This window comes from Bombina bombina, chromosome 2 (assembly GCF_027579735.1).
Source record: "Bombina bombina isolate aBomBom1 chromosome 2, aBomBom1.pri, whole genome shotgun sequence".
In the NCBI taxonomy this organism is placed as follows: Eukaryota; Metazoa; Chordata; class Amphibia; order Anura; family Bombinatoridae; genus Bombina; species Bombina bombina.
This window is the reverse complement of record NC_069500.1, coordinates 821,105,606-821,132,772: the sequence shown is the minus strand read 5'-3', so window position 1 is coordinate 821,132,772 and position 27,167 is coordinate 821,105,606. Positions and strand designations below refer to the sequence as shown.

General features: G+C 41.3%; 1 protein-coding gene across 2 annotated transcripts in view; it reads right to left on the bottom strand.

Annotated features, from left to right (window-relative positions):
- AP3D1 (adaptor related protein complex 3 subunit delta 1) overlaps positions 1-27,167 on the bottom strand; it is a 419,857-nt gene that overhangs the window by 69,417 nt on the left and 323,273 nt on the right. For both annotated transcript variants that reach the window (XM_053703077.1, XM_053703078.1), the window contains 2 exons: positions 1,573-1,620; positions 902-1,091 (listed from right to left, as the gene is read on the bottom strand). In XM_053703077.1, the coding sequence (XP_053559052.1) occupies positions 902-1,091; positions 1,573-1,620 (238 nt within the window). The remainder of the gene's footprint in view (positions 1-901; positions 1,092-1,572; positions 1,621-27,167) is intronic.

Below are 27,167 nucleotides of genomic sequence, written 5' to 3'. Positions count from 1 at the left end.
TCCCTCGGCCCACTAAGACTGGGATCCTCCAACATTGCCAAAACATGTCTTAAAAGAACACAAAGGCGAGCCAGCCTATGACGGAAGGCAAAATCATCCCTCGCCGGATCAACTGAAGACCTAGCTCCGAGATAGGGGCCCCTGAAGCCATGTTTAATAACCCCCCTCAGGAGATATTAACCCATGATTCCTTATTAAGAAGGAAAGGAGTCCCACTGGGACCCTACCTTGTTTCGTTAACATTAGATTCACATATCAAAATAAAATGAAACAATCTTACTGGAATCTACGCCGTGGAACAGGAACACGGCCCTTCAAGTGTGACAGATAGTAGCCTCGCTTCTGACATGGACTTGAGTGAAGAAAGGAAGGCAGCAAAACTTGTCAACGCTGATTACCATGGAGCTGTTACTATGAGTCACAATGGGTTTTGCAGGAAAACTCTCACTGCATCTCTGGACTCTAACTTTCATCCATGCTCTCCCTGAGAGGCTGACAGGATAACTTAAGACCCCAGTCCCATTGGGAAGAGTACTACCCTCCATGAGAGACTCTCTCGAACTTCTGACACTTCTCTGCCAACCTCCTGTGACAAAAGGCAAAGAATGACTGGGGGATGAGGGAAGTGGAGGAGGTATTTAAGCCTTTGACTGGGGTGTCTTTGCCTCCTCCTGGTGGTCAGGTTCTGTATTTCCCAAAAGTAATGAATGCAGCTGTGGACTCTTCACTTTTAAGAAGAAAAATAAGTTTGTGATTTGCATTTTATTTTTTTAACAAAAATCTAGCAACTTTTGCTTTGTGCCGCCCAAGCGATAATGAAAACTGCAGCACTGTTGCTGGCAACTTGGAACACAGTAATTGTTTAGGCAGAAGTGAAGTTAAAGAAGTGTGACAGTTTTACCTGGTGGCAGCTGGAAGGGCACTTGGATTCCATCATGCACTGACGATCCCTCCGGCCTCAGCATTTTGGTGTTGAGTGAATCTAACACATTAAACTCCATATTTTTCAAAAATCTCTGACTCTGATTCTCAAGAATGATTGAGACTGTGACCTGACTCTCCTTCTGCAGATCTCCCTGGATATCGTACATCTATAAAAAAAAGAAGGTTACATCAAATCATGTTAAATGTTTGCTTTTAACTCCTGGCTTTCTAGTGAAATAATTCAGATGTTTCAGGACTGTCCAAACTAAAGTTGTAAATTACTTGCTCACTCCCAAAAAGAACAGGAACCTTTCAGTACAACTTCTCCTCGACCTCTATACAGGGTGCAATTTGTTCATATATGTGGAATGAAGGAGATGCTAGGGTATGGATCAGTTATAGAAGGTGGTTTACTTCTGAGGAAAAACATTCTCAACTAAGAAGCTAAGCACAAGGTGGCAACTCAAAGCAGTATTATGGTGATCTGCAGAGCAGTTATTTTAAGGGTTGACATGTCTCATGAGAATCCAGACAAATTTTGCTTTAAGAGTCAGTGGAAAATAAGTGTATAGAGATATAAATGTACAAACTCTAAAAAGATTAGGAGGCAAAGCAATAATAAAAAATACTAGAGATGTGATCTCTTACCATTTTGATGTACGAATCCTCAGCCAGAATGCAGTAACTGGACATTGGCTACAAAAAATAAAAGGAAACATTAAATAACATACAATTATAGCAGTAATTAACAGATTAATATTTAACTGAAGCCAGAATAAGATACCTCCCATAAAATGTCTGCAAAAACACCACATAATTGAGGATATATTACCTTTTATCAGAATGGAGCTGCAAATTTAACATTGGGAAATGTATATGGGACTGGCCAATATATTTTCACGAAAGGCAAAAGAGCAAATCTTATAAGTATTATATATTCAAGTATAAAACAAAAATATAGAATTATAGATAACTAGACATGAAATTCCAAATTCAGAAATTGGTGAGAGACCTGACAAAAGGTGGGCATCGAGAGAATTGATCATGGACATAAAACCCTCCCCCCCACCCAATTCAGATAGAGTATATAATTTTCCAGTTTATTTCTTTGATCTAATTTGCTTCATTCTCTTGATATCCTTTGTTGAAAAACATAGTTAGGTAAGATCAGGATAATGCAATACTCTAAGCTAGTTGCTGATTGGGGCAAAATATATATGATTATTGTCATTGGTCTACCAGAAGTGCTCAGTTACCTCCCAGTAGTGAATTGCTGGTCCTTCAACAAATACCAAGAGAATCAAGCAAATGTGATAATGGGAGTACATTGAAAAGCTGTTTAAATGATTAATTTTACCTGCTGGTGTTTACAATAGCTTTTACCATTATTTCAGCAATTGAAAAAGCTGACTTTGCCTGTGGTATGCCTACCTATACTGAAAGCTTCTATACTTAAGTATTGGCTATAGCAAAACTGTGTAAACATAGGCAGCAGAAGAAAATTAAACTCCCAGTGGGGGTTAGGAGACATAAAATGTTAATTTTCAATTGTTCTCTCTAAGTATTGTGATTTGGTAAACAGACAGAGATAATATAAAGAGGCGTGTGTACAGAAAGTGATGACCGCTGACAGGGACCTGAAGGTAAAAGAAAAACAGAGTAGCCAACCCTGGTTTTCTATAAAGGGATAGCATTGATATTAGAAGTTAAGCAATGACTACCTCGCGGTCTTCTAACTGCTAAAAGCCACCATTACTTTAACTAAAGAGATTGACATGGACACAGCAAAGCCCCAATCCTTGCTTGCAGAGAAAAGTACCCATTAAAGGATTAAATATCTTCAGACACGGTCTTTGCACGTCCTCCCGATGATAGAGGCAAAGAATGACTGGGGATTATGGGTAAGGGAAGTGACACTTAAAAGCTCTGCTGGGTTGCTTTTTGCCTCCTCCTGCATGCCAGGAGTTGAGTACCCCACTAGTAATTGGAATGAAATTGTGGACTCTCCATGCCATAGGAAAGAAAACAACCTATGTTAATGGATGGTGGTTTCACAGAACAAAACCAGCAATTTAATATACAAAAATTAGACCTGCCTTAAAAAGGACAGGGTCGGCCGTGGACTGGATACACTACAAGAGAAATAAATTTATCAGGTAAGCATAAATTATGTTTTCTCTTGTTAAGTGTATCCAGTCCACGGATCATCCATTACTTGTGGGATACCAATACCAAAGCTAAGTACACGGATGATGGGAGGGACAAGGCAGGAACTTAAACGGAAGGAACCACTGCCTGTAGATCCTTTCTCCCAAAAACAGCCTCCGAAGAAGCAAAAGTGTCAAATTTGTAAAATTTTGAAAAGGTGTGAAGCGAAGACCAAGTCGCAGCCTTGCAAATCTGTTCAACAGAGGCCTCATTTTTAAAGGCCCAGGTGGAAGCCACAGCTCTAGTAGAATGAGCTGTAATCCTTTCAGGGGGCTGCTGTCCAGCAGTCTCATAGGCTAAGCGTATTATGCTCCGAAGCCAAAAGGAGAGAGAGGTTGCCGAAGCTTTTTGACCTCTCCTCTGTCCAGAGTAAATGACAAACAGGGCAGATGTTTGACGAAAATCTTTAGTAGTCTGTAAGTAAAACTTCAAGGCACGGACTACGTCCAGATTATGCAAAAGACGTTCCTTCTTTGAAGAAGGATTAGGACACAATGATGGAACAACAATCTCTTGATTGATATTCTTGTTAGAAACCACCTTAGGTAAAAACCCAGGTTTGGTACGCAGAACTACCTTGTCTGAATGAAAAATCAGATAAGGAGAATCACAATGTAAGGCAGATAACTCAGAGACTCTTCGAGCCGAGGATATAGCCATCAAAAACAGAACTTTCCAAGATAAAAGTTTAATATCAATGGAATGAAGGGGTTCAAACGGAACTCCCTGAAGAACTTTAAGAACCAAGTTTAAGCTCCACGGGGGAGCAACAGTTTTAAACACAGGCTTAATCCTAACCAAAGCCTGACAAAATGCCTGGACGTCTGGAACTTCTGCCAGACGCTTGTGCAAAAGAATAGACAGAGCAGAGATCTGTCCTTTTAAAGAACTAGCTGATAAGCCTTTGTCCAAACACTCTTGGAGAAAGGACAATATCCTAGGAATCCTCACCTTACTCCATGAGTAACTCTTGGATTCACACCAATAAAGATATTTACGCCATATCTTATGGTAGATTTTCCTGGTGACAGGCTTCCGTGCCTGTATTAACCCCTTAATGACCGAGGACGTGCAGGGTACGTCCTCAAAAAAAAAGGCAGTTAACGCCTGAGGACGTACCCTGCACGTCCTCGGTGTGGAAAGCAGCTGGAAGCGATCCTGCTCGCTTCCAGCTGCTTTCCGGTTATTGCAGTGATGCCTCGATATGGAGGCATCCTGCAATAACCTCACATGGCCATCCGATGCAGAGAGAGCCACTCTGTGGCCCTCTCTGCACCGGACATCGATGGCCGGTTTCGTTGGTGGGTGGGAGCCGACTTGGGAGGCGGGTGGGCGGCCATCGGTGTGCCGCATGACGTCAAGGGGGGCGGGATCGGGGGCGGGATCGTCGGGGGCGCGCGTGCACGGAGGGTGGCGGGCGGGCGCGTGCACGGGGCGGGAGCGGGTGGGAACCGCTACACTACGGAAAATGTTGTAATAAATGTGGCCTAATCTTGTTTGTGCAAAAGCACAAAAACATAATTTATGCTTACCTGATAAATTCCTTTCTTCTGTAGTGTGATCAGTCCACGGGTCATCATTACTTCTGGGATATTACTCCTCCCCAACAGGAAGTGCAAGAGGATTCACCCAGCAGAGCTGCATATAGCTCCTCCCCTCTACGTCACTCCCAGTCATTCGACCAAGGACCAACGAGAAAGGAAAAGCCAAGGGTGAAGTGGTGACTGGAGTATAAATTAAAAAATATTTACCTGCCTTAAAAACAGGGCGGGCCGTGGACTGATCACACTACAGAAGAAAGGAATTTATCAGGTAAGCATAAATTATGTTTTCTTCTGTTAAGTGTGATCAGTCCACGGGTCATCATTACTTCTGGGATACCAATACCAAAGCAAAAGTACACGGATGACGGGAGGGATAGGCAGGCTCTTTATACAGAAGGAACCACTGCCTGAAGAACCTTTCTCCCAAAAATAGCCTCCGATGAAGCAAAAGTGTCAAATTTGTAAAATTTGGAAAAAGTATGAAGCGAAGACCAAGTTGCAGCCTTGCAAATCTGTTCAACAGAGGCCTCATTCTTGAAGGCCCAAGTGGAAGCCACAGCTCTAGTAGAATGAGCTGTAATTCTTTCAGGAGGCTGCTGTCCAGCAGTCTCATAAGCTAAACGAATTATGCTACGAAGCCAAAAAGAAAGAGAGGTAGCGGAAGCTTTTTGACCTCTCCTCTGCCCAGAGTAAATGACAAACAGAGAAGACGTTTGTCGAAATTCCTTAGTTGCCTGTAAGTAAAATTTTAGAGCACGGACTACATCCAGGTTGTGCAGTAGACGTTCCTTCTTTGAAGAAGGATTTGGGCATAAAGAAGGAACAACAATCTCTTGATTGATATTCCTGTTAGTAACTACCTTAGGTAAGAACCCAGGTTTAGTACGCAGGACTACCTTATCCGAATGAAAAATCAAATAAGGAGAATCACAATGTAAGGCTGATAATTCAGAGACTCTTCGAGCCGAGGAAATAGCCATTAAAAATAGAACTTTCCAAGATAACAACTTTATATCAATGGAATGAAGGGGTTCAAACGGAACGCCCTGTAAAACATTAAGAACAAGGTTTAAACTCCATGGTGGAGCAACAGTTTTAAACACAGGCTTAATTCTGGCCAAAGCCTGACAAAAAGCCTGGACGTCAGGAACTTCTGACAGACGTTTGTGTAACAGAATGGACAGAGCTGAGATCTGTCCCTTTAATGAACTAGCAGATAAACCCTTTTCTAAACCTTCTTGTAGAAAAGACAATATCCTAGGAATCCTAACCTTACTCCAAGAGTAACCTTTGGATTCACACCAATATAGGTATTTACACCATATCTTATGGTAAATCTTTCTGGTAACAGGTTTCCTAGCCTGTATTAAGGTATCAATAACTGACTCAGAAAACCCACGTCTTGATAAAATCAAGCGTTCAATTTCCAAGCAGTCAGCTTCAGAGAAGTTAGATTTTGATGTTTGAAGGGACCCTGTATCAGAAGGTCCTGCTTCAGAGGTAGAGACCAAGGTGGACAGGATGACATGTCCACCAGGTCTGCATACCAAGTCCTGCGTGGCCACGCAGGTGCTATTAGAATCACTGATGCTCTCTCTTGTTTGATTCTGGCAATCAATCGAGGAAGCAACGGGAAGGGTGGAAACACGTAAGCCATCCTGAAGTCCCAAGGTGCTGTCAGAGCATCTATCAGGACTGCTCCTGGATCCCTGGATCTGGACCCGTAACGAGGAAGCTTGGCGTTCTGTCGAGACGCCATGAGATCTATCTCTGGTTTGCCCCAACGTCGCAGTATTTGGGCAAAGACCTCCGGATGAAGTTCCCACTCCCCCGGATGAAAAGTCTGACGACTTAAGAAATCCGCCTCCCAGTTCTCCACTCCCGGGATGTGGATTGCTGACAGGTGGCAAGAGTGAGACTCTGCCCAGAGAATTATCTTTGATACTTCCATCATAGCTAGGGAGCTTCTTGTCCCTCGATGATGGTTGATGTGAGCAACAGTCGTGATGTTGTCCGACTGAAACCTGATGAACCCCCGAGTTGTCAACTGGGGCCAAGCCAGGAGGGCATTGAGAACTGCTCTCAATTCCAGAATGTTTATTGGCAGGAGACTCTCCTCCTGACTCCATTGTCCCTGAGCCTTCAGAGAATTCCAGACGGCACCCCAACCTAGAAGGCTGGCGTCTGTTGTTACAATTGTCCAGTCTGGTCTGCTGAACGGCATCCCCCTGGACAGATGTGGCCGAGAAAGCCACCATAGAAGAGAATTTCTGGTCTCTTGATCCAGATTCAGAGAAGGGGATAAGTCTGAGTAATCCCCATTCCACTGACTTAGCATGCACAGTTGCAGTGGTCTGAGGTGTAAGCGTGCAAAGGGTACTATGTCCATTGCCGCTACCATTAAGCCGATTACCTCCATGCATTGAGCCACTGACGGGTGTTGAATGGAATGTAGGGTGCGGCAAGCACTTTGAAGTCTTGTTAGCCTGTCCTCTGTCAGGTAAATCTTCATTTCTACAGAATCTATAAGAGTCCCCAGGAAGGGAACTCTTGTGAGTGGAACGAGTGAACTCTTCTTTTCGTTCACCTTCCATCCATGTGACCTTAGAAATGCCAGCACTAACTCTGTATGAGACTTGGCAGTTTGAAAGCTTGAAGCTTGTATCAGAATGTCGTCTAGGTATAGAGCTACCGAGATTCCCCGCGGTCTTAGTACCGCCAGAAGAGCACCCAGAACCTTTGTGAAGATTCTTGGAGCTGTAGCCAATCCGAATGGAAGAGCCACAAACTGGTAATGCCTGTCTAGGAAGGCAAACCTTAGGTACCGATAATGATCTTTGTGAATCGGTATGTGAAGGTAAGCATCTTTTAAATCTACAGTGGTCATGTACTGACCCTCTTGGATCATAGGTAAAATTGTCCGAATAGTCTCCATCTTGAACGATGGAACTCTTAGGAATTTGTTTAGGATCTTTAAGTCCAGGATTGGTCTGAAAGTTCCCTCTTTTTTGGGAACCACAAACAGATTTGAGTAAAACCCCTGTCCCTGTTCCGATCGTGGAACTGGATGGATTACTCCCATTAACAAGAGCTCTTGTACGCAGCGTAGAAACGCCTCTTTCTTTGTCTGGATTGTTGACAATCTTGACAGATGAAATCTCTCTCTTGGAGGAGAGTATTTGAAGTCCAGAAGGTATCCCTGAGATATTATCTCTAGCGCCCAGGGATCCTGGACATCTCTTGCCCAAGCCTGGGCGAAGAGAGAAAGTCTGCCCCCCACTAGATCCGATCCCGGATCGGGGGCCCTCAATTCATGCTGTTTTAGGGGCAGCAGCAGGTTTCCTGGCCTGCTTGCCCTTGTTCCAGGACTGGTTAGGTTTCCAGCCTTGTCTGTAGCGAGCAACAGCTCCTTCCTGTTTCGGTGCAGAGGAAGTTGATGCTGCTCCTGCTTTGAAATTACGAAAGGAACGAAAATTAGACTGTCTAGCCTTAACTTTGGCTTTGTCCTGAGGCAGGGCATGGCCTTTACCTCCTGTAATGTCAGCGATAATCTCTTTCAACCCGGGCCCGAATAAGGTCTGCCCTTTGAAAGGTATATTAAGCAATTTAGACTTAGAAGTAACATCAGCTGACCAGGATTTTAGCCACAGCGCCCTGCGTGCCTGAATGGCGAATCCTGAATTCTTCGCCGTAAGTTTAGTAAGATGTACTACGGCCTCCGAAATGAATGAATTAGCTAGTTTAAGGACTCTAAGCCTGTCCGTAATGTCGTCCAGAGTAGCTGAACCAATGTTCTCTTCCAGAGACTCAATCCAGAATGCCGCTGCAGCCGTGATCGGCGCAATGCATGCAAGGGGTTGCAATATAAAACCTTGTTGAACAAACATTTTCTTAAGGTAACCCTCTAACTTTTTATCCATTGGATCTGAAAAAGCACAGCTATCCTCCACCGGGATAGTGGTACGCTTAGCTAAGGTAGAAACTGCTCCCTCCACCTTAGGGACCGTTTGCCATAAGTCCCTTGTGGTGGCGTCTATTGGAAACATTTTTCTAAATATCGGAGGGGGTGAGAACGGCACACCGGGTCTATCCCACTCCTTAGTAACAATTTCAGTAAGTCTCTTAGGTATAGGAAAAACCTCAGTACTCGTCGGTACCGCAAAATATTTATCCAACCTACACATTTTCTCTGGTATTGCAACTGTGTTACAATCATTCAGAGCCGCTAACACCTCCCCTAGTAATACACGGAGGTTTTCCAGTTTAAATTTAAAATTTGAAATATCTGAATCCAGTCTGTTTGGATCAGAACCGTCACCCACAGAATGAAGCTCTCCGTCCTCATGTTCTGCCACCTGTGACGCAGTGTCTGACATGGCCCTAATATTATCAGCGCACTCTGTTCTCACCCCAGAGTGATCACGCTTACCTCTTAGTTCTGGTAATTTAGCCAAAACCTCAGTCATAACAGTAGCCATATCCTGTAATGTGATTTGTAATGGCCGCCCAGATGTACTCGGCGCTACAATATCACGCACCTCCCTCTGAGCGGGAGATGTAGGTACTGACACGTGAGGCGAGTTAGTCGGCATAACTCTCCCCTCGTTGTTTGGTGAAATTTGTTCAATTTGTACAGATTGACTTTTATTTAAAGTAGCATCAATACAGTTAGTACATAAATTTCTATTGGGCTCCACTTTGGCATTGCAACAAATGACACAGGTATCATCCTCTGAATCAGACATGTTTAACACACTAGCAAATAAACTTGCAACTTGGAAATACAATTCAATTAGAATAATATTAAAACGTACTGTGCCTTTAAGAAGCACAGAAGATCTATGACAGTTGAAAATTAATAAATTGAAACAGTTATAGCCTCAATCCTTGTAAACAACACAACTTTAGCAAAGGTTTAATCCCATTAGCAAAGATAACAAATTCTGAAAGCAGGAAACAAATTACAGAATAAACGTTTTTTTATCTCAGTCAAACTACAATTCTCACAGCTCTGCTGAGAGAAATTACCTCCCTCAAAATAAGTTTTGAAGACCCCTGAGCTCTGTAGAGATGAACCGGATCATGCAGGGAATACAATGAGTTGCTGACTGAAATATTTGATGAGTAGTAAAAGCGCCAAAAAACGGCCCCTCCCCCTCACACACAGCAGTGAGGGAGAACAGAAACTGTCAGAAAACAGATTAAGCAACTGCCAAGTGGAAAAATAGTGCCCAAACATTTATTCACTCAGTACCTCAGTAAATGAAAACGATTTTACATTCCAGCAAAAACGTTAAACATAATCTCTAGTTATTAAACAGCTTTATGTATTTCTTACAGTGTAATTCTAGTGAAGTACCATTCCCCAGAATACTGAAGTGTAAAGTATACATACATGACATTATATCGGTATGGCAGGATTTTCTCATCAATTCCATTGTCAGAAAATAAAAGCTGCTACATACCTCTATGCAGATTCATCTGCCCGCTGTCCCCTGATCTGAAGTTTACCTCTCCTCAGATGGCCGAGAAACAGCAATATGATCTTAACTACTCCGGCTAAAATCATAACAAAAACTCTGGTAGATTCTTCTTCAAACTCTGCCAGAGAGGTAATAACACACTCCGGTGCTATTTTAAAATAACAAACTTTTGATTGAAGATATAAAACTAAGTATAATCACCATAGTCCTCTCACACATCCTATCTAGTCGTTGGGTGCAAGAGAATGACTGGGAGTAACGTAGAGGGGAGGAGCTATATGCAGCTCTGCTGGGTGAATCCTCTTGCACTTCCTGTTGGGGAGGAGTAATATCCCAGAAGTAATGATGACCCGTGGACTGATCACACTTAACAGAAGAAAAGTGATCATGGAGGGGTGGGGGGTTGGTTTTGTGTGGGGGGAAGCTACATTACAGAAACGTTTTAATAAATGTAAAAAAAAAAAACAATTTTTTCTTCTAAACTGGGTACTGGCAGACAGCTGCCAGTACCCAAGATGGCGCCCATTAAGTTAGAGTGGGAGGGTTATAGAGCTGTTTAGGGGGGATCAGTGAGGTTGGGGTCTAAGGGGGGATCGTACACATCAGCATATGTAAATATGCTTCTTCTTTTTTTTTTTTTAAAAAGGGCCAAATACCTTTTATTTTAGTACTGGCAGAGTTTCTGCCAGTTCTTAAGATGGCGGGGACAATTGTGGGGTGGGGGAGGGAAGAGAGCTGTTTGGGAGGGATCAGGGGGTCTGATGTTTCAGGTGGGAGGCTGAGCTCTACAGTAAATCTAATATTAACCCTGCAAGCTCCCTACAAGCTACCTAATTAACCCCTTCACTGCTAGCCATAATACACGTGTGATGCGCAGCGGCATTTAGCGGCCTTCTAAATACCAAAAAGCAATGCCAAAGCCATATATGTCTGCTATTTCTGAACAAAGGGGATCCCAGAGAAGCATTTACAACCATTTGTGCCATAACTGCACAAGCTGTTTGTAAATGATTTCAGTGAGAAACCTAAAATTGTGAAAAATGTAACTTTTTTTTTTATTTGATCGCATTTGGCGGTGAAATGGTGGCATGAAATATACCAAAATGGGCCTAGATCAATACTTGGGGTTGTCTACTACACTACACTAAAGCTAAAATTACCCCAAAAAGCTCCCTACATGCTCCCTAATTAACCCCTACACTGCTGGGCATAATACACGTGTGGTGCGCAGTGGCATTTAGTGGCATTCTAATTACCAAAAAGCAACACAAAAGCCATATAAGTCTGCTATTTATGAACAAAGGGGATCCCAGAGAAGAATTTACAACCATTTGTGCCATAATTGCACAAGCTGTTTGTAAATAATTTCAGTGAGAAACCTAAAGTTTGTGAAAAAATTTGTGAAAAAGTGAACGATTTTTTTTATTTGATCGCATTTGGCGGTGAAATGGTGGCATGAAATATACCAAAATGGGCCTAGATCAATACTTTGGGTTGTCTACTAAAAAAAAATATATACGTCAATGAATATTCAGAGATTCCTAAAAGATATCAGTGTTCTAATGTAACTAGCGCTAATTTTGAAAAAAAAAAAAATGGTTTGGAAATAGCAAAGTGCTACTTGTATTTATGGCCCTATAACTTGCAAAAAAAGCAAAGAACATGTAAACATTGGGTATTTCAAAACTCAGGACAAAATTTAGAAACTATTTAGCATAGGTGTTTTTTGGTGGTTGTAGATATGTAACAGATTTTGGGGGTCAAAGTTAGAAAAAGTGTTTATTTTTTTTAATTTTTCCTCATATTTTATAATTTTTTTATAGTAAATTATAAGATATGATGAAAATAATGGTATCTTTAGAAAGTCCATTTAATGGCGAGAAAAACGGTATATAATATGTGTGGGTACAGTAAATGAGTAAGAGGAAAATTACAGCTAAACACAAACACTGCAGAAATGTAAAAATAGCCTTGGTCCCAAACGGACAGAAAATGGAAAAGTGCTGTGGTCATTAAGGGGTTAAGGTATCAATGACTGACTCGGAGAAGCCACGCCTTGATAGAATCAAGCGTTCAATCTCCATGCAGTCTCAGAGAAATTAGATTTGGATGATTGAAAGGTCCTGCCTCAGAGGCAGAGTCCATGGTGGAAGAGATGACATGTCCACTAGGTCTGCATACCAGGTCCTGCGTGGCCACGCAGGCGCTATCAGAATCACTGATGCTCTCTCCTGTTTGATTTTGGCAATCAGTCGAGGGAGCAGAGGAAACGGTGGAAACACATAGGCCAGGTTGAAGAACCAAGGAGCTGCTAGAGCATCTATCAGCGTTGCTCCCGGGTCCCTGGACCTGGATCCGTAACAAGGAAGCTTGGCGTTCTGGTGAGACGCCATGAGATCCAGTTCTGGTTTGCCCCAACGATGGACCAGTTGAGCAAACACCTCTGGATGGAGTTCCCACTCCCCCAGATGAAAAGTCTGACGACTTAGAAAATCCGCCTCCCAGTTCTCTACGCCTGGGATGTGGATCGCTGACAGGTGGCAAGAGACTCTGCCCAGCGAATTATCTTTGAGACTTCTAACATCACTAGGGAACTCCTGGTTCCCCCTTGATGGTTGATGTAAGCCACAGTCGTGATGTTGTCCGACTGAAATCTGATGAACCTCAGTGTTGCTAACTGAGGCCAAGCTAGAAGAGCATTGAATATTGCTCTTAACTCCAGAATATTTATTAGGAGGAGTTTCTCTTCCTGAGTCCACGATCCCTGAGCCTTCAGGGAGTTCCAGACTGCGCCCCAACCTAGAAGGCTGGCATCTGTTGTTACAATCGTCCAATCTGACCTGCGAAAGGTCATACCCTTGGACAGATGGACCCGAGATAGCCACCAGAGAAGAGAATCTCTGGTCTCTTGATCCAGATTTAGTAGAGGGGACAAATCTGAGTAATCCCCATTCCACTGACTTAGCATGCATAATTGCAGCGGTCTGAGATGCAGGCGCGCAAATGGCACTATGTCCATTGCCGCTACCATTAAGCCGATTACTTCCATGCACTGAGCCACTGACGGGCGTGGAATGGAATGAAGGACACGGCAAGCATTTAGAAGTTTTGATAACCTGGACTCCGTCAGGTAAATTTTCATCTCTACAGAGTCTATAAGAGTCCCTAGGAAGGAGACTCTTGTGAGTGGTGATAGAGAACTCTTTTCCACGTTCACTTTCCACCCATGCGACCTCAGAAATGCCGGAACTATCTCTGTATGAGACTTGGCAATTTGAAAGCTTGACGCCTGTATCAGGATGTCGTCTAGATACGGAGCGACCGCTATGCCTCGCGGTCTTAGAACCGCCAGAAGTGAGCCCAGAACCTTTGTAAAAATTCTCGGGGCAGTGGCCAACCCGAAGGGAAGAGCTACAAATTGATAATGCTTGTCTAGAAAGGCAAACCTTAGGAACCGATGATGATCTTTGTGAATCGGTATGTGAAGGTAGGCATCCTTTAAGTCCACTGTGGTCTTGTACTGACCCTCTTGGATCATGGGTAGGATGGTCCGAATAGTTTCCATTTTGAATGATGGAACTCTGAGGAATTTGTTTAAGATCTTTAGATCCAAGATTGGTCTGAAGGTTCTCTCTTTCTTGGGAACCACAAACAGATTTGAATAAAATCCCTGTCCTTGTTCCGTCTGCGGAACTGGATGGATCACTCCCATTACTAGGAGGTCTTGAACACAGCTTAGGAATGCCTCATTCTTTATCTGGTTTGCTGATAACCTTGAAAGATGAAATCTCCCTTGTGGAGGAGAAGCTTTGAAGTCCAGAAGATATCCCTGAGATATGATCTCCAACGCCCAGGGATCCTGAACATCTCTTGCCCACGCCTGGGCGAAGAGAGAAAGTCTGCCCACCACTAGATCCGTTTCCGGATAGGGGGCCGTTCCTTCATGCTGTCTTGGGGGCAGCAGTAGGCTTTCTGGCCTGCTTGCCCTTGTTCCAGGACTGGTTAGGCTTCCAGGCCTGTCTGGAATGAGCAACAGTTCCCTCTTGTTTTGAAGCGGAGGAAGTTGATGCTGCTCCTGCCTTTAAATTTCGAAAGGCACGGAAATTAGACTGTTTGGCCTTTGATTTGGCCCTGTCCTGAGGAAGGGTATGACCCTTGCCTCCAGTAATGTCAGCAATAATTTCCTTCAAGCCAGGCCCGAATAAGGTCTGCCCCTTGAAAGGAATGTTGAGTAATTTAGACTTTGAAGTCACGTCAGCTGACCAGGATTTAAGCCATAGCGCCCTATGCGCCTGGATGGCGAATCCGGAATTCTTAGCCGTTAGTTTATTCAAATGAACAATGGCATCAGAAACAAATGAGTTAGCTAGCTTAAGCGTTCTAAGCTTGTCAATAATTTCATTCAATGGAGCTGTATGGATGGCCTCTTCCAGGGCCTCAAACCAGAATGCCGCCGCAGCAGTGACAGGCGCAATGCATGCAAGGGATGTAAAATAAAACCTTGTTGAATAAACATTTTCTTAAGGTAACCATCCAATTTTTTATCCATTGGATTTGAAAAAGCACAACTGTCCTCAACCGGGATAGTGGTACGCTTTGCTAAAATAGAAACGGCTCCCTCCACTTTAGGGACCGTCTGCCATAAGTCCCGTGTAGTGGCGTCTATTGGAAACATTTTTCTAAATATAGGAGGTGGGGAAAAGGGCACACCGGGTCTATCCCACTCCTTGCTAATAATTTCTGTAAGCCTTTTAGGTATAGGAAAAACGTCAGTACACACCGGCACCGCATAGTATCTATCCAGCCTACACAATTTCTCTGGAATTGCAACTGTGTTACAGTCATTCAGAGCAGCTAATACCTCCCCAAGCAATACACGGAGGTTCTCAAGCTTAAATATAAAATTAGAAATCTCTGAATCAGGTTTCCCCGAGTCAAAGATGTCACCCACAGACTGAAGCTCTCCGTCCTCATGTTCTGCATACTGTGACGCAGTATCAGACATGGCTCTAACAGCATTTGCGTGCTCTGTATCTCTCCTAACCCCAGAGCTATCACGCTTGCCTCTTAATTCAGGCAATCTAGATAATACCTCTGACAGGGTATTATTCATGATTGCAGCCATGTCCTGCAAGGTAATCGCTATGGGCGTCCCTGATGTAATTGGCGCCATATTAGCGTGCGTCCCCTGAGCGGGAGGCGAAGGGTCTGACACGTGGGGAGAGTTAGTCGGCATAACTTCCCCCTCGACAGAACCCTCTGGTGATAATTCTTTTATAGATAAAGACTGATCTTTACTGTTTAAGGTGAAATCAATACATTTAGTACACATTCTCCTATGGGGCTCCACCATGGCTTTCAAACATAATGAACAAGTAGGTTCCTCTGTGTCAGACATGTTTAAACAGACTAGCAATGAGACTAGCAAGCTTGGAAAACACTTTAAAACAAGTTTACAAGCAATATAAAAAACGTTACTGCGCCTTTAAGAAACACAAATTTTCTCCAAATTTTGAAATAACAGTGCAAAAATGCAGTTACACTAACAAAATTTTTACAGTGTATGTAATAAGTTAGCAGAGCATTGCACCCATTTGCAAATGGATAATTAACCCCTTAATACCAAAAACGGAATAACAAATGACAAAAACGTTTTTTAAACAGTCACAACAACTGCCACAGCTCTACTGTGGCTTTTTACCTCCCTCAATACGACTTTTGAAGCCTTTTGAGCCCTTCAGAGAAGTCCTGGATCATGCAGGAAGAAGCTGGATGTCTGTGTCTGTAATTTTTCTGCGCAAAAAAGCGCTAAAATAGGCCCCTCCCACTCATATTACAACAGTGGGAAGCCTCAGGGAACTGTTTCTAGGCAAAATTCAAGCCAGCCATGTGGAAAAAACTAGGCCCCAATAAGTTTTATCACCAAACATATGTAAAAAACTATTAAACATGCCAGCAAACGTTTTAAAATACACTTTTATAAGAGTATGTATCTCTATTAATAAGCCTGATACCAGTCGCTATCACTGCATTTAAGGCTTTACTTACATTACTTCGGTATCAGCAGCATTTTCTAGCAAATTCCATCCCTAGAAAAATATTTTAACTGCACATACCTTATTGCAGGAAAACCTGCACGCTATTCCCCCTCTGAAGTTACCTCACTCCTCAGAACAGCAAAGGATCTTAGTTACTTCTGCTAAGATCATAGAAAACGCAGGCAGATTCTTCTTCTAAATACTGCCTGAGATAAACAGTACACTCCGGTACCATTTAAAAATAACAAACTTTTGATTGAAGAAATAAACTAAGTATAAAACACCACAGTCCTCTTACGACCTACATCTTAGTTGAGAGTTGCAAGAGAATGACTGGATATGGCAGTGAGGGGAGGAGCTATATAGCAGCTCTGCTGTGGGTGATCCTCTTGCAACTTCCTGTTGGGAAGGAGAATATCCCACAAGTAATGGATGATCCGTGGACTGGATACACTTAACAAGAGAAAAACTATTTTACAGTATACTGTCCCTCTAACTACTTTAAAGGTAGCTCGCTTATGAACCTCTTCATCTTTATGTACAAAAAGAGAAGGTATCCTGGTGAGTATTATTCAGAGATATTTTGGGTTCCATTTATGCTTATCTCACCAGCAAGATAAATACAAAGCTATAGAAAATTGGATAGGAAACACTATACAACAAAGAAAAATATAACACAAAACACACACATAATATTGTGAGTAAAATTGTATTTTTTTCTGTAAAGGGTGTCTCACTGGTAGGTATTATACCAGGGAGGGCCAAGATATATAACATAATTTATGTAAGAACATACTTGATAAATTCATTTCTTTCATATTAGCAAGAGTCCATGAGCTAGTGACGTATGGGATATACATTCCTACCAGGAGGGGCAAAGTTTCCCAAACCTCAAAATGCCTATAAATACAACCCTCACCACACCCACAAATCAGTTTAACGCATAGCCAAGAAGTGGGGTGATAAGAAAAAAGTGCGAAAGCATAAAAAAAATAAGGAATTGGAATAATTGTGCTTTATACAAAAAAATCATAACCACCACAAAAAGGGTGGGCCTCATGGACTCTTGCTAATATGAAAGAAATTAATTTTTCAGGTAAGTTCTTACATAAATTATGTTTTCTTTCATGTAATTAGCAAGAGTCCATGAGCTAGTGACGTATGGGATAATGAATACCCAAGATGTGGATCTTCCACGCAAGAGTCACTAGAGAGGGAGGGATAAAATAAAGACAGCCAATTCCGCTGAAAATAATCCACACCCAAAACAAAGTTTAAATCTTATAATGAAAAAAACTGAAATTATAAGCAGAAGAATCAAACTGAAACAGCTGCCTTAAGTACGTTTCTACCAAAAACTGCTTCAGAAGAAGAAAACACATCAAAATGGTAGAATTTAGTAAAAGTATGCAAAGAAGACCAAGTTGCTGCTTTGCAAATCTGATCAACCGAAGCTTCATTCCTAAACGCCCAGGAAGTAGAAACTGACGTAGTAGAATGAGCTGTAATCCTTTGAGGCGGAGTTTTACCCGACTCGACATAAGCATGATGAATCAAAGACTTTAACCAAGACGCCAAAGAAATGGCAGAGGCCTTCTGACCTTTCCTAGAACCGGAAAAGATAACAAATAGACTAGAAGTCTTTCGGAAATTTTTAGTAGCTTCAACATAATATTTCAAAGCTCTAACTACATCCAAAGAATGCAACGATCTTTCCTTAGAATTCTTAGGATTAGGACACAATGAAGGAACCACAATTTCTCTACTAATGTTGTTAGAATTCACAACCTTAGGTAAAAATTTAAAAGAAGTTCGCAACACCGCCTTATCCTGATGAAAAATCAGAAAAGGAGACTCACAAGAAAGAGCAGATAATTCAGAAACTCTTCTAGCAGAAGAGATGGCCAAAAGAAACAAAACTTTCCAAGAAAGTAATTTAATGTCCAGCGAATGCATAGGTTCAAACGGAGGAGCTTGAAGAGCCCCCAGAACCAAATTCAAACTCCAAGGAGGAGAAATTGACTTAATAACAGGTTTTATACGAACCAAAGCTTGTACAAAACAATGAATATCAGGAAGACTAGCAATCTTTCTGTGGAAAAGAACAGAAAGAGCAGAGATTTGTCCTTTCAAGGAACTTGCAGACAAACCTTTATCCAAACCATCCTGAAGAAACTGTAAAATTCTAGGAATTCTAAAAGAATGCCAAGAAAAATGATGAGAAAAACACCAAGAAATGTAAATCTTCCAGACTCGATAATATATCTTCCTAGATACAGATTTACGAGCCTGTAACATAGTATTAATCACAGAGTCAGAGAAACCTCTATGACTGAGAATCAAGCGTTCAATCTCCATACCTTCAAATTTAAGGATTTGAGATCCTGATGGAAAAAAGGACCTTGCGATAGAAGGTCTGGTCTTAATGGAAGAGTCCACGGTTGGCAAGTGGCCATCCGGACAAGATCCGCATACCAAAACCTGTGAGGCCATGCTGGAGCCACCAGCAGAACAAACAAACACTCCTTTAGAATCTTGGAAATCACTCTTGGAAGAAGAACTAGAGGCGGAAAGATATAGGCAGGATGATACTTCCAAGGAAGTGATAATGCATCCACTGCTTCCGCCTGAGGATCCCTGGATCTGGACAGATACCTGGGAAGTTTCTTGTATAGATGAGAAGCCATCAGATCTATTTCTGGAAGTCCCCACATTTGAACAATCTGAAGAAATACCTCTGTGTGAAGAGACCATTCGCCCGGATGTAACGTTTGGCGACTGAGATAATCTGCTTCCCAATTGTCTATACCTGGGATATGAACCGCAGAAATTAGACAGGAGCTGGATTCCGCCCATACCAGTATTCGAGATACTTCTTTCATAGCCAGAGGAGTGTGAGTCCCTCCTTGATGATTGACATATGCCACGGTTGTGACATTGTCCATCTGAAAACAAATGAACGACTCTCTCTTTAGAAGAGGCCATGACTGAAGAGCTCTGAAAATTGCACGGAGTTCCAAAATGTTGATTGGTAATCTCACCTCCTGAGATTCCCAAACCCCTTGTGCTGTCAGAGACCCCCAAACAGCTCCCCAACCTGTCAGACTTGCATCTGTTGAAATCACAGTCCAGGTCGGAAGAACAAAAGAAGCCCCCTGAACTAAACGATGGTGGTCTGTCCACCACGTCAGAGAGTGTCGTACAATCGGTTTTAAAGATATTAATTGAGCTATCTTTGTATAATCCCTGCACCACTGGTTCAGCATACAGAGCTGAAGAGGTCGCATGTGAAAATGAGCAAAGGGGATCGCGTCCGATGCAGCAGTCATAAGACCTAGAATTTCCATGCATAAGGCTACCGAAGGGAATGATTGAGACTGAAGGTTTCGACAAGCTGAAACCAATTTTAGACGTCTCTTGTCTGTCAGAGACAGAGTCATGGACACTGAATCTATCTGGAAACCTAAAAAGGTTACCCTTGTCTGAGGAATCAATGAACTTTTTGGTAAATTGATCCTCCAACCATGTTCTCGAAGAAACAATACAAGTCGATTCGTATGAGATTCTGCTAAATGTGAAGACTGAGCAAGTACCAAGATATCGTCCAAATAAGGAAATACCACAATACCCTGTTCTCTGATTACAGACAGAAGGGCACCGAGAACCTTTGTAAAAAATCCTTGGAGCTGTTGCTAGGCCAAACGGCAGAGCCACAAACTGGTAATGCTTGTCTAGGAAAGAGAATCTCAGAAACTGAAAGTGATCTGGATTAATCGTAATATGCAGATATGCATCCTGTAAATCTATTGTGGACATATAATGCCCTTGCTGAACAAAAGGCAGAATAGTCCTTATAGTTACCATTTTGAATGTTGGTATCCTTACATAATGATTCAATATTTTTAAATCCAGAACTGGTCTGAAGGAATTCTCCTTCTTTGGTACAATGAAGAGATTTGAGCAAAACCCCAGCCCCTGTTCCAGAACTGGAACTGGCATAATTACTCCAGCCAACTCTAGATCTGAAACACATTTCAGAAATGCTTGAGCCTTCACTGGATTTACTGGGACACGGGAAAGAAAAAATCTTCTTGCAGGAGGCCTTATCTTGAAGCCTATTCTGTACCCTTGTGAAACAATGTTCTGAATCCAAAGATTGTGAATCGAATTGATCCAAATTTCTTTGAAAAATCGTAATCTGCCCCCTACCAGCTGGGCTGGAATGAGGGCCGCACCTTCATGTTGACTTGGGAGCTGGCTTTGGCTTTCTAAAAGGCTTGGATTTATTCCAGACTGGAGATGGTTTCCAAACTGATACCGCTCCTGTAGGGGAAGGATTAGGCTTTTGTTCCTTATTGTGACGAAAGGAACGAAAACGATTAGTAGAACTAAATTTACCTTTAGATTTTTTATCCTGTGGTAAAAAAAGTTCCTTTCCCCCCAGTAACAGTTGAAATAATAGAATCCAACTGTGAACCAAATAATTTATTACCCTGGAAAGAAAGGGAAAGCAAAGTTGACTTGGAAGACATATCAGCATTCCAAGTTTTAAGCCATAAAGCTCTTCTAGCTAAAATAGCTAGAGACATATACCTGACATCAACCCTAATGATATCAAAGATGGCACCACAAATAAAATTATTAGCATGTTGAAGAAGATTAACAATGCTATGAGAATTATGATCTGTTACTTGTTGCGCTAAAGCTTCCAACCAAAAAGTTGAAGCTGCAGCAACATCCGCTAAAGATATAGCAGGTCTAAGAAGATTACCTGGACATAAGTAAGCTTTTCTTAGAAAAGATTCAATTTTCCTATCTAAAGGATCCTTAAAGGAAGTACTATCTGCCGTAGGAATAGTAGTACGTTTAGCAAGAGTAGAGATAGCCCCATCAACCTTAGGGATTTTGTCCCAAAACTCTAATCTGTCAGATGGCACAGGATATAATAGCTTAAAACGTTTAGAAGGAGTAAATGAATTACCCAAATTATTCCATTCCCTGGAAATTACTTCAGAAATAGCATCAGGGACAGGAAAAACTTCTGGAATAACTACAGGAGATTTAAAAACCTTATTTAAATGTTTAGATTTAGTATCAAGAGGACCAGATTCCTCTATTTCTAATGCAATAAAGACTTCTTTAAGTAAAGAACGAATAAATTCCATTTTGAATAAATATGAAGATTTATCAGCATCAACCTGTGAAACAGAATCCTCTGAACCAGAGGAATCATTATCAGAATCAGAATGATGATGTTCATTTAAAAATTCATCTGAAAAATGAGAAGTTTTAAAAGACCTTTTACGTTTACTAGAAGGAGGAATAACAGACATAGCCTTCTTAATGGATTTAGAAACAAAATCTCTTATGTTAACAGGAACACTCTGAGTATTAGATGTTGATGGAACAGCAACAGGTAATGTAACATTACTAAAGGAAATATTATCTGCATTAACAAGTTTGTCATGACAATCATTACAAACAACAGCTGGAGGAACAGATACCACAAGTTTACAGCAAATACATTTAACTTTGGTAGATCCAGCATCAGGCAGCGATTTTCCAGAAGTATCTTCTGATTCAGGGTCAATCTGAGACATCTTGCAATAAGTAATAGAAAAAACAACATATAAAGCAAAATTGATCAAATTCCTTAAATGACCGTTTCAGGAATGGGAAAAAATGCCAGTGAACAAGCTTCTAGCAACCAGAAGCAAATAAACAATGAGACTTAAATAATGTGGAGACAATAATGATTGCAATATTTTTTAGCGCCAAAAAAGACGCCCACATTATTTGGCGCCTAAATGCTTTTGGCACCAAAAATGATGCCACATCCGGTAACGCCGACACTTTTGGCGCAAAAAAAACATCAAAAATGACGCAACTTCCGGTGACAAGTATGACGCCGGAAATAACAAAGAAAATTTTTTGCGCCAAAAAAGTCTGCGCCAAGAATGACGCAATAAAATGAAGCATTTTCAGCCCCCGCGAGCCTAACAGCCCACATGGAAAAAAGTCAAATTTTAAGGTAAGAAAAACATAATTTATGTAAGAACTTACCTGATAAATTCATTTCTTTCATATTAGCAAGAGTCCATGAGCTAGTGACGTATGGGATATACATTCCTACCAGGAGGGGCAAAGTTTCCCAAACCTCAAAATGCCTATAAATACACCCCTCACCACACCCACAATTCAGTTCAACGAATAGCCAAGAAGTGGGGTGATAAAAAAGTGCGAAAGCATATAAAATAAGGAATTGGAATAATTGTGCTTTATACAAAATCATAACCACCACAAAAAAAGGGCGGGCCTCATGGACTCTTGCTAATATGAAAGAAATGAATTTATCAGGTAAGTTCTTACATAAATTATGTTTTCTTTCATGTAATTAGCAAGAGTCCATGAGCTAGTGACGTATGGGATAATGACTACCCAAGATGTGGATCTTTCCACACAAGAGTCACTAGAGAGGGAGGGACAAAATAAAGACAGCCAATTCCTGCTGAAAATAATCCACACCCAAAATAAAGTTTAATGAAAAACATAAGCAGAAGATTCAAACTGAAACCGCTGCCTGAAGTACTTTTCTACCAAAAACTGCTTCAGAAGAAGAAAATACATCAAAATGGTAGAATTTAGTAAAAGTATGCAAAGAGGACCAAGTTGCTGCTTTGCAAATCTGATCAACCGAAGCTTCATTCCTAAACGCCCAGGAAGTAGAAACTGACCTAGTAGAATGAGCTGTAATTTTCTGAGGCGGAGTTTTACCCGACTCAACATAGGCAAGATGAATTAAAGATTTCAACCAAGATGCCAAAGAAATGGCAGAAGCTTTCTGGCCTTTTCTAGAACCGGAAAAGATAACAAATAGACTAGAAGTCTTTCGGAAAGATTTAGTAGCTTCAACATAATATTTCAAAGCTCTAACAACATCCAAAGAATGCAACGATTTCTCCTTAGAATTCTTAGGATTAGGACATAAAGGAACCACAATTTCTCTACTAATGTTGTTGGAATTCACAACTTTAGGTAAAAATTCAAAAGAAGTTCGCAACACCGCCTTATCCTGATGAAAAATCAGAAAAGGAGACTCACAAGAAAGAGCAGATAATTCAGAAACTCTTCTGGCAGAAGAGATGGCCAAAAGGAACAAAACTTTCCAAGAAAGTAATTTAATGTCCAATGAATGCATAGGTTCAAATGGAGGAGCTTGAAGCGCCCCCAGAACCAAATTCAAACTCCAAGGAGGAGAAATTGACTTAATGACAGGCTTTATACGAACCAAAGCTTGTACAAAACAATGAATATCAGGAAGAATAGCAATCTTTCTGTGAAAAAGAACAGAAAGAGCAGAGATTTGTCCTTTCAAGGAACTTGCAGACAAACCCTTATCTAAACCATCCTGAAGAAACTGTAATACTCTCGGTATTCTAAAAGAATGCCAAGAAAAATGATGAGAAAGACACCAAGAAATATAAGTCTTCCAGACTCTATAATATATCTCTCTAGATACAGATTTACGAGCCTGTAACATAGTATTAATCACAGAGTCAGAGAAACCTCTGTGACCAAGAATCAAGCGTTCAATCTCCATACCTTTAAATTTAAGGATTTCAGATCCTGATGGAAAAAAGGACCTTGAGACAGAAGGTCTGGTCTTAACGGAAGAGTCCACGGTTGGCAAGAGGCCATCCGGACAAGATCCGCATACCAAAACCTGTGAGGCCATGCTGGAGCTACCAGCAGAACAAACGAGCATTCCTTCAGAATCTTGGAGATTACTCTTGGAAGAAGAACTAGAGGCGGAAAGATATAGGCAGGATGATACTTCCAAGGAAGTGATAATGCATCCACTGCCTCCGCCTGAGGATCCCGGGATCTGGACAGATACCTGGGAAGTTTCTTGTTTAGATGAGACGCCATCAGATCTATTTCTGGAAGTTCCCACATTTGAACAATCTGAAGAAATACCTCTGGGTGAAGAGACCATTCGCCCGGATGCAACGTTTGGCGACTGAGATAATCCGCTTCCCAATTGTCTATACCTGGGATATGAACCGCAGAGATTAGACAGGAGCTGGATTCCGCCCAAACCAAAATTCGAGATACTTCTTTCATAGCTAGAGGACTGTGAGTCCCTCCTTGATGATTGATGTATGCCACAGTTGTGACATTGTCTGTCTGAAAACAAATGAACGATTCTCTCTTCAGAAGAGGCCAAAACTGAAGAGCTCTGAAAATTGCACGGAGTTCCAAAATATTGATCGGTAATCTCACCTCCTGAGATTCCCAAACTCCTTGTGCCGTCAGAGATCCCCACACAGCTCCCCAACCTGTGAGACTTGCATCTGTTGAAATTACAGTCCAGGTCGGAAGCACAAAAGAAGCCCCCTGAATTAAACGATGGTGATCTGTCCACCACGTTAGAGAGTGTCGAACAATCGGTTTTAAAGATATTAATTGAGATATCTTTGTGTAATCCTTGCACCACTGGTTCAGCATACAGAGCTGAAGAGGTCGCATGTGAAACCGAGCAAAGGGGATCGCGTCCGATGCAGCAGTCATAAAACCTAGAATTTCCATGCATAAGGCTACCGAAGGGAATGATTGTGACTGAAGGTTTCGACAAGCTGAAATCAATTTTAGACGTCTCTTGTCTGTTAAAGACAGAGTCATGGACACTGAATCCATCTGGAAACCCAGAAAGGTTACCCTTGTCTGAGGAATCAATGAACTTTTTGGTAAATTGATCCTCCAACCATGATCTTGAAGAAACCACACAAGTCGATTCGTATGAGATTCTGCTAAATGTAAAGACTGAGCAAGTACCAAGATATCGTCCAAATAAGGAAATACCACAATACCCTGTTCTCTGATTACAGACAGAAGGGCACCGAGAACCTTTGTAAAAATTCTTGGAGCTGTAGCTAGGCCAAACGGCAGAGCCACAAACTGGTAATGCTTGTCCAGAAAAGAGAATCTCAGGAACTGATAATGATCTGGATGAATCGGAATATGCAGATATGCATCCTGTAAATCTATTGTGGACATATAATTCCCTTGCTGAACAAAAGGCAAGATAGTCCTTACAGTTACCATCTTGAACGTTGGTATCCTTACATAACGATTTAATATTTTTAGATCCAGAACTGGTCTGAAGGAATTCTCCCTCTTTGGTACAATGAAGAGATTTGAATAAAACCCCATCCCCTGTTCCGGAACTGGAACTGGCATAATTACTCCAGTCAACTCTAGATCTGAAACACAATTCAGAAATGCTTGAGCTTTTACTGGATTTACTGGGACACGGGAAAGAAAAAATCTTTTTGCAGGAGGTCTCATCTTGAAACCAATTCTGTACCCTTCTGAAACAATGTTCTGAATCCAAGGATTGTGAACAGAATTGATCCAAATTTCCTTGAAAAAACGTAACCTGCCCCCTACCAGCTGAGCTGGAATGAGGGCCGCACCTTCATGTGGACTTAGAAGCAGGCTTTGCCTTTCTAGCTGGCTTGGATTTATTCCAGACTGGAGATGGTTTCCAAACTGAAACTGCTCCTGAGGATGAAGGATCAGGCTTTTGTTCTTTGTTGAAACGAAAGGAACGAAAACGATTATTAGCCCTGTTTTTACCTTTAGATTTTTTATCCTGTGGTAAAAAAGTTCCTTTCCCACCAGTAACAGTTGAAATAATAGAATCCAACTGAGAACCAAATAATTTGTTACCCTGGAAAGAAATAGAAAGTAGAGTTGATTTAGAAGCCATATCAGCATTCCAAGTTTTAAGCCATAAAGCTCTTCTAGCTAAAATAGCTAGAGACATAAACCTGACATCAACTCTGATAATATCAAAAATGGCATCACAGATAAAATTATTAGCATGCTGAAGAAGAATAATAATATCATGAGAATCATGATGTGTTACTTGTTGCGCTAAAGTTTCCAACCAAAAAGTTGAAGCTGCAGCAACATCAGCCAAAGATATAGCAGGTCTAAGAAGATTACCTGAACACAGATAAGCTTTTCTTAGAAAGGATTCAATTTTCCTATCTAAAGGATCTTTAAACGAAGTACCATCTGACGTAGGAATAGTAGTACGTTTAGCAAGGGTAGAAATAGCCCCATCAACTTTAGGGATTTTGTCCCAAAATTCTAATCTGTCAGACGGCACAGGATATAATTGCTTAAAAACGTTTAGAAGGAGTAAATGAATTACCCAATTTATCCCATTCTTTGGAAATTACTGCAGAAATAGCATTAGGAACAGGAAAAACTTCTGGAATAACCACAGGAGCTTTAAATACCTTATCCAAACGTTTAGAATTAGTATCAAGAGGACCAGAATCCTCTATTTCTAAAGCAATTAGTACTTCTTTAAGTAAAGAACGAATAAATTCCATTTTAAATAAATATGAAGATTTATCAGCATCAACCTCTGAGACAGAATCCTCTGAACCAGAAGAGTCATCAGAATCAGAATGATGATGTTCATTTAAAAATTCATCTGTAGGGAGAGAAGTTTTAAAAGATTTTTTACGTTTACTAGAAGGAGAAATAACAGACATAGCCTTCTTTATGGATTCAGAAACAAAATCTCTTATGTTATCAGGAACATTCTGCACCTTAGATGTTGAAGGAACTGCAACAGGCAATGGTACTTTACTAAAGGAAATATTATCTGCATTAACAAGTTTGTCATGACAATCAATACAAACAACAGCCGGAGGAATAGCTACCAAAAATTTACAGCAGATACACTTAGCTTTGGTAGATCCAGCACTAGACAGCGATTTTCCTGTAGTATCTTCTGACTCAGATGCAACGTGAGACATCTTGCAATATGTAAGAGAAAAAAACAACATATAAAGCAAAATTGAACAAATTCCTTAAATGACAGTTTCAGGAATGGGAAAGAATGCCAAGAACAAGCTTCTAGCAACCAGAAGCAATAAAAAATGAGACTT